The sequence below is a fragment of the Ursus americanus genome, chromosome 28 (genome assembly GCF_024610735.1).
Source record: "Ursus americanus isolate L20-20 chromosome 28, mUrsAme1.1.p, whole genome shotgun sequence".
Classification (NCBI taxonomy): domain Eukaryota; kingdom Metazoa; phylum Chordata; class Mammalia; order Carnivora; family Ursidae; genus Ursus; species Ursus americanus.
In genome coordinates, this window is record NC_142154.1 from 17,283,392 (window position 1) to 17,291,704 (window position 8,313).

The 8,313-nt window shown below is 46.7% G+C and overlaps 1 protein-coding gene across 3 annotated transcripts; it reads right to left on the reverse strand.

The window, feature by feature from the left end:
- Positions 1-1,580: 1,580 nt before the first annotated feature.
- Positions 1,581-7,970, reverse strand: LYSMD4 (LysM domain containing 4). 3 transcript variants are annotated; one of them, XM_045795393.2, is made up of 3 exons: positions 7,909-7,970; positions 6,348-6,637; positions 1,581-4,076 (listed from the first exon to the last, which is right to left on the reverse strand). In XM_045795393.2, exons 2-3 carry the CDS (start codon positions 6,627-6,629, stop codon positions 3,465-3,467), a joined length of 894 nt encoding a protein of 297 aa, XP_045651349.1. In that variant the 5' UTR covers positions 6,630-6,637; positions 7,909-7,970; the 3' UTR covers positions 1,581-3,464. The 3 variants fall into 3 exon arrangements, with proteins under 3 accessions (XP_045651349.1, XP_045651350.1, XP_087712837.1); XM_045795394.2 differs by having other exon boundaries at positions 7,832-7,919; XM_087856711.1 differs by lacking the exon at positions 7,909-7,970 and adding an exon at positions 7,748-7,902.
- Positions 7,971-8,313: the final 343 nt, after the last annotated feature.

Below are 8,313 nucleotides of genomic sequence, written 5' to 3' on the forward strand. Positions count from 1 at the left end.
AGCTATATTATAAACCTATAGTAATTAAAACGGTGTGGTAATGGCATTAAAACAGATACAGACCAATAGAACGTGAGAACCCAGAAATACATCGGTGCATATACAGTCATATTTAGAAGGGAGCCAAGAATACTTAATGGAGAAAAGACAGTCTTGTCAATAAATGGTGCTGAGAAAATGGATATTCATGTGTAAAAGAATGAAAGCAGACTCCTATCTTTTTCCACTCACAAAAATTAACTCAAAATGGATTAAAGACTTGAATGTAAGCTCCTTGGTGGTAAACTCCTTGACGATGGTCTTGGCAATGATTTTCTAGATATGACACCAAAGCATAAGCAACAGAAGCAAAAATATATAAGTGAGACTATATCAAACGAAAAAGCTTCTACATAGCAAAAGAAACAATCAACAAAATGAAGACAACCTACGGAATGGGAAAAAAATATTTGCAAACCATATAGCCAATAGTTACTAGCCCAAATATATAAGGAACTCACACAACTCGGCAGCAAAATAAAAAAAGAAATATATATGTAATTTCTTCAGGTGCTTTGCCCATTTTTAAATTTAAATTGCCCAATTTAAAAATGGGCAAAGCACCTGAATAAACATTTTCCCAAATAAGTCATACGAATGGCCAACAGGTACATGAAAAGGTGCTCAACATCACTAATCATTAGGGAAATGCAAATCTAAATCAGTGAGATATCCCCTCATGTCTGTTAGAATGGCTATCATCAAAAAGACAAGAGACCACAAATGCTGGTGCGGATGTAGAGAAAAAAGAACCTTTATCATTCTTCCTCAACCCCAGGAAGACTTCAGTATTAACACAGGCAGTTTAAAGAACTACCTTCCCGGGGCCCCTGGGTGGCTCAGTCGTTAAGCGTATGCCTTCGGCTCAGGGCGTGATCCCAGAGCCCTGGGATCGAGCCCCACATCAGGCTCCTCCACTGGGAGCCTGCTTCTTCCTCTCATACTCCCCCTGCTTGTGTTCCCTCTCTTGCTGGCTGGCTGTTTCTCTGTCAAGTAAATAAATAAAATCTTTAAAAAAAAATAAAATAAAAAATAAAACTACCTTCCCAAGGAAGGACTGTGGCATGGCCTTGGCTGGACAGTCCTGCTCTGGGTAACCCTGAGACTTCTGCTTAGTCTCTGCAGCCTTGTCACCCCAGGGTAAAATGGGAGCATCGTTTGCCTGACAACATAGATACCTTAGGTGTTCACAGTGTTGGGCACTATAGTTCAATCAAAAGGATTGAACACTACCTATCAAATCTAATTACTTCTTTAAAACATTACCTCCTAAGACACTAAAAATGTAGTAAAATGTGTAGAAAATGAGTTTCATGGTATCTCTTATGTATACTTAATGAAACCACTTTAAAGCATGTTGTACAGACCAATCAGTGAGACTGTGCTGGTTTATCACTTCTGTTCTTCACCTGTTCTGGTGACCTTGAGCACAAGCCCAGGCAGGCCTCACCCTCTGGACATGGGCACCTCTGTGTTCTCCAACATTGTCGCACATCTTTTAATTCTGAATTACCCCCCTCCCCAATAAAAAAAAAAAAAAAAGAAGAATCAATTTTCCTTCACAGAAGAAATTATTTTATTCCATTTTTAAAAACTAAAGGATACAGATATTTATTCTTTGTCTGGCAGAAGCCATTTTCCTGTGGGACTCTGGGCTCTGCCTGGTGAAGTTGATGGTGATATGTTAGAGAAACCTGTGGCCTCCAGGGGCACAGAGAGCACAAACATTTGGCTGGAAAAGCATTTACACGATCAAAATGTTTCCTGTAGCAAAGATTCACAAGTTTATTTTATCCTGAAGACCACGTTGGTTTTGAAGAGAAGATTTACTTTTGAAGATACTCTGAATTTACTAATTGAACTCTGGGCAAATCGTTCTCCACATAGCTGAGAGAAGAAAAACGAGAAGCCCATTCAAGTACCCTTCTGCCACACTCCCTTCCTCTTACATGACGAAATCTTCTCAATTCATCTCTAGGCCCGATTGTCCAATGACATAAACCATGCTCAAAGCTCAGCATTTGTGCAGTCTGTTTTCCTCCCTGGTGGGGCAGACTTCTCTGAGTCTGAACCACCAGCCACATAAGCCCATTTCCACTCCTCTGTAGGACTGAGATGGGCTCCAGCCAAACAGGCTTTCACCCTCACCTCGTGAACCCCTGCTTTACCTGCAAAGCCTTAGAGGCTGACCCATGCCTTCCTTGAGCCTCTAGCATGACTGCTGCTGTGTAGGAGATGGGAAAAACCTCAGGCAGATGGCAGCCTGACCCCTCTTTTTATGGCCTTCACGGCAAGGGTCACTTCCTAGGCCCTCCATTAAGTGGTTTGGTCTTTTAACATCATGAGCTACACCATACAAAGTGTATTTACCCAAAGAAAAACACTGAGCCCCATTCTGGGGCAATGGCTCAAGACTTCCCAAGATCAGAGTCAGGGAAGCAGCAGGAAGCACATCCATTCTCCCTGTACCTCCCTTCCAGGTACACCCAGGGGCTGCTGCTCTCAGCAAATCCGGACTGGTGCCTCTTCAGCCTTAGAAGTGTTACATGTTGGGACCTCAGTGACAGGCACTCATCTTTCTCTCTGCACATACTCAGCTCCAGACACTGGCCAGCAAGAATTCTTTCCAAGAATGCTAACTTGGGCAATCTGGTTAGCCACTGCAGTGGGGATGCACCTCAGGTGAAACTGAACAAAAGCCTCCAAGTGGTCTGGCAGGAAGTGCTGGCCACACCATGCAGCAGCTGAAAACAGGCCTGTGTATCACTAAGTAGTTCTAGAAGTACAAGGAACAGAACTGCTATTTACTCAATATTAGAGCAATTTGGATTCAGGGCTTTTTCGATTCTAGAAGTGACACTGCCTCAAAAGGGCTAACTGGTGGGACAAATATGAAATAGGGATTGTTATAATCTGTCATACTCCAAAACAGGGTGATGTTCACCCCTACTGGACAGCACCTTTGCCAGGGAGACAAAGAACACCATGTGTCACAGCCAGTCATCTCTTCCCAGCAGGCAGGGGACACTGCAAACAGCCAAGTGACCAAAGTGGACCCCAGAAGCTCCCACGCTGAAGGTCCAATGCCGCTCCTCAACTTCTGAACACCTCCAACCTGGGGGCCCATGCAGTGCCAGTCCACTATATACCTTCAAGAAACAGCATGATCACATGCAAATGTCTCTCTTGCTGTACCTTCTCGAGGCAGGGAGCTGAGGGTGCTGGTGTTTTGGCTCCCACAGCCTTGGATTAGGTGAGCCTATTCCCCAGGGTGAGTGTTCTGGAGAACACAATGGTGGCTTTTGAGACATGTCCGTATGTCATAGAAAAGGAAAGGCAGCACCCTAAGATATGGCCGATGTCAGGTGACGCACATTAGGAGGCCAAATGCTAACACTGACCTGATTCTTTAGAAACAACAAGAGCTAGTTCCCTGCCCGGGGGGTTGGACTGAACTGGCTGTCTGAAGAGGGGACGGTTGGCACTGGAACTGCTAATTTGGGGACTTGCCCTGGAACTGCACTCACGGTCATCGAGCCATTGGGGACAGCAGTTGTGTTCAAGCTACTGGGGATCTCGCCAGTAGCTTGTATTTTAAAATAGACCAAATAAAACACTGGTAAAACAATACCAATTAGTAGCATGATAAAAACGGCATTCCACCACTGAATTCCACAGTCTGCACCATTTGTCGTTGTCTTCGGAGAAGCCGGGAGCAGCGGCTGATTGGAGGTCTCTACACAGTAACTTTCATTTAAAAAGATTTCTGACTGCACCGCGCGCTCAATATTCTGGTCAATGCCCTTAAAGAAATCCGTCAGTGGGCTGGACAGGGCATCGGTACCTACAGCTGCTCTGTCTGGGTCTGGCTGCTCCTCGAAGGTCACTCTAGTCTCTGAGGATGGGCTCAGAAGGGGTCTGAGTTCTTTGCGGGTCTCTGTTAGGATCCCATGATTTTTCACTGGAATCTTAATAGATTTCAAAGCATATAAGTCTTGTTCTCTGATGAAGTTGTTGACTTTCTTGATATCTGCAACCTAGGGAAGCCATGAAGACAAACATCACAAAATATGTAAACTCCTTAGAACGGATATCCAAAAGGTAGCTCTTTCTGGAAGAGGATCCAAGCCTACCCCGCTTAAGAATCCGATGAATATTGGAAAACTGCCCTTATGCACAAAATTAGTTTAGGCTGAATAACTGCGTTTTGGGGCTTTAACTCAGCCTGAATATATAGCTCAATCGTCACATTTCCATATAGATTTACAAGTTTGAATAACGTAAGATCAATTTTGGAAAAGAGCCATTGACCGCAACAAAATGCTTTTAGGTGAAACCCAACCGTGGCAACTTAAAAAGCTATAGCCCTTCCTTTCTACTTCTTTTAACGTTTGAGGCAACAGTGCCCCCGTCTGGCTAACTTCCCTCCCACATCAGAACCCAACTGAGTAGCTGATTACCTTAGCGATCCCCAAACACAAAGCCTCAGCCAGGTTGACAGACACCGAGAACCTACTTTAACTGTAATAACGTTTTAAGAGGTATGTTCTCATGATTCTACCATGTTTTCTTGCCCAGAAGTACTGTATGGCATATAAACTTATTTTTTTAAATAAAAGTGATCCAGGGGTAATACACTTTGAGGATTTCACAACACTTAGGATAATGAGAAACGTACGGAATCATGAGCAAGTTGGAAAGTATGGACTGAAATCTTCTGTTCCAATTTTAGGACCGGAGGAGAAAGGAACAGCACTATGAGTTTTACAAAGTAACAAAGTTGATGACAAACTCCTTCCACAATCAAATCTTAAGGGAGGGGTGTATGTAAGAATGTAAGTCAAAGATAAACCCTCCCTCAAGCTAATGTTTGGAACTTACTGAAAACATCAGAGATGGACTTCAAGATTTTAACTTATTCATAAGCCCGCTTTAAGTAGAGTACAAATACAGCCAATAGACCTTTAGATAGCACCTTATTCAAATCAATCTTCTCCATTATTTCACTTATTGAGCAATTCTTTTTAACACCTAACTGAATTGGGGTGGCAGACATTTTTAATGTATCATGTCTTGAAACTAAAGCATAAGGTGCTTGAGACCTGTTTGTCTTTGCCCTTAATTAACACTAAATTTATATTTACTTTAAATTGGAAAATTGATTACTCATCAGAGGCATTATATATATCATCAGTATTCCAAGAAGTCCACTGAATCCACTCAGCGTAGGGTTGGATTCATTTTCAGCCCATGTTCTATAAACCACACAGTATGCCTACAGAAGCTGATTAGACTCAAATATAAATCTCAGTACAACTGAAAGACCACTGTGTCCCTAGAGACCAGCCTGTTTATTTCCTCCGGGAAATACCACAACATCCTATACAATGTGTTTAACCATTTGAACCTTGTTAGATAAAAGACAAGAAACTAAGGAGGAAAAGATTTCTCAAATTGGTTAGACAGCCTTAGGGGAGGCCACAGAAAGTTTTAACAGTGTTATTAGCAAAATGAAATAAATAGTTTCAATCTAGGAGAAAATGCAGCAATTCTATAAATACTTTCCTACTTACTTTGCCATGTTAATCACTCTGAATGCTAAAAACATAATTAAAAGAGAAACAGGGTTATATAGATACACAGCATACAGAGGCTAGATCATGCAGTTCTAAAAGAGAGAACGTAAAACTCGACCAAGTAAGCTATAACAAGCAAGAAAGGGTCAGAAAAAAAGAAGTAGCCAAAAAAGCAAACCTATCAAACAAACCTTGGATAAATTCTGTCTGGCATCTTTGGCCCTAGTAGGTCTTAAATAAAATGTGCTTGAAAGAAAAAAAAGTTGGGGGGGGTGGAGGGGGACGCCTGGGTGTCTCAGTCAGCTGAGCATCTGACTCTTGATCTCAGCCCAGGTCTTGATCTCAGGATTGCAAGTTCAAGCCCCCCACTGGTCTCCATACTGGGCGTGGAGCCTACTTAAAAAATAAAAATTAAAAAAAAAAAAGGTTTCTGAAATTCAGTTTGGAGGGACAGAGAGAGAAGTACTCTGCAGAAAGGGAACTGCCCCAACACCTGAGATTCCTAGCTCTCACTTTTCATGATCCCAAGGTTCAGAACTGAAAGTACTCCCACCTGCCTTCCATCTCTGGCTAGATGGGGGAGTTCTTTACTGCTACAAGAGCAGTACAAGACCACCTCTGGGGGGTCAGGAAGGAGCAGCAAGGGCCCCCACCCTTCAGTGAGTTGCTCTGTTCCGCTAAATACACAGGAGCCAAGGGACAAGCAGAACCTTCACCCGTGGGTTTTCTTACTTTGCAGCCATACTGAAGAGCGAGCTTGTTGAGGCTGTCCTCCTGGACCAGCTCCCGCTGCAGCAGCACCACTTCCCCTGCTCCTGGCTGGTGAGGGTGGTGGGCACCCTTCTTCTGGCGCTCCTTGCCCCGGGGCCGCAGAGCCACGCGGTGGGACTCTTCCTCAGAGGAGTCCCCTGAGTCCCCACCACCATTCTCAAACATGTAAACGTGGCTGGTCGGAGTCCTACAGACAATGGCTGGGCCTTGGAAGGTCTTGGTTAACACTTCCTTCTGCCTCATTTTCTTAACTGAAAACCAAACCCCATGGTTAATTCCACATAAGGCACATGCATTCCTCTGTGGCTACATTAAAGAGAAGTGTCTTGATGTTAGAGATTATTCCTTTCCCTGATTATTGGAACTACTCAACAGACACCATCAGTACAAAAAAGAATGTGTTCTACGCTAGCTGAGATGGGGGGAGAGACAGGCATATAAAAATAGCAATTTTTCCCTAATTGCATCCTTTTTGCATAGAAAATGCAAGAATCCCTCCTTCCCCCCTTATTCCTCATCCATAGCTGCTGTCTCCCCGAAACCCAAACAGATAAAGAAACGACTTCTCTTTTTGGTCTGGAGGTAAAGAAGCTGCTGGGATCCTTGCAATGAGAGGGAAGGGCTTGGAACTTCTGTACAAAACAATTCTTGTTCAATACTTTACACATTCCAAAGTATCCTCGCCAAGAAGGTCAAGACTAAGGGCACTTGCTTATGAGAACTAGGAGAAGAAAATACTCTGATTTCCAATACCGAAAGCGTGAATTACATAGTATGTGGGCCAAGATGGGCAGAAAATTCTTGTCGAACTAAGAAATTCGTCCAGTTTCTCACAGGTCCCTTTGCCTTTATTACATCCCACGCCTGGTTTCTATTTTCACCTCCAGCCAAGTGCAAAAGCCACACTCCCCTGTTTCCCCTCTCAGAACTGTCCGAGGGAGGTTCCAGAAAGGAAATCTCAAACACGGTGGTAGGACAGCTTCAGAAGAGCTGGCGTGGGGTTCGGAGCCCAGGGGAGCGGCGCCTTCGGGGACAGCCAGTGGCCCCCGCGCGACCGTGCCGCCCACCCCCTCCCGCCCGCACCCCACAGACCCGCCGGCCCGGAGGAGGGAGGGAGGAGGCGGCCGTCCTCGCGGGCCAGAGGGCCGCGGGCCTCCCCGTCAGAGCGCAGGGCCTGCGAGAGGCCCCGGCGGCTCTCAGGCCTCAGTTTCCCTCAGACCCCTTTCCGTGCAAGGAGGGAAGCCCCACACAGGTGCTGACAAAAAGAAAACGGGGCGCGGCCCGCTCCTACGCTTAGCCCAGCGGGACCCCAACATTCCACAAAGGCACGACCTCCGACCTCTGCCCTCAACCCCAACAACCTCCGGTCAGCCCCGGACGGTGGCGGTCTGCGCCCCTCCGGAGGCAGGTGGGTGGCTCGCCCCCGAGGCAGGAGGGTGACCCACCCCCTCAGCCGCGGCGCCGCTGAGGGCCCGCGCAGTCCCCCTACCGGGACCGCGGCCCCTCCTGCCAGCCCCGGTACCTCAGCGCCTGGGATCCGTCGAGACTCGTCGCCGCCGCCGCCGCCGCGCCTGCTGATTGGCTACGAAAATCAGCAGGTCTCCTGGGGGCGGGGACGGCGAGGCAGCCAATGAAATCAGCGCTGCGCGGGCTCTGGACTAAGCCAGGCTGGGCGGAGAGGTCAGCACAGAAAACGCGGCCGGGAGGCGGAGGCGGGGCCGGGGCGGGGCCGGGAGGCGGAGGCGGGGCCGGGGCGGGGCTCCAGCTCTCCGACCGGACCCTCGCCCCGCCCGCCTGCCTGCCACCGCGGCACCAGCTCGTCCCAGCTGCAGTTTTTGCTTCTGCTGTAGGCTTACCCCGCTCTCCTAGCTTTCTGCTGAGCCTCAGCTGTCTCACCTGTGTCAATTGTCTAACGAGGGGGCGGATT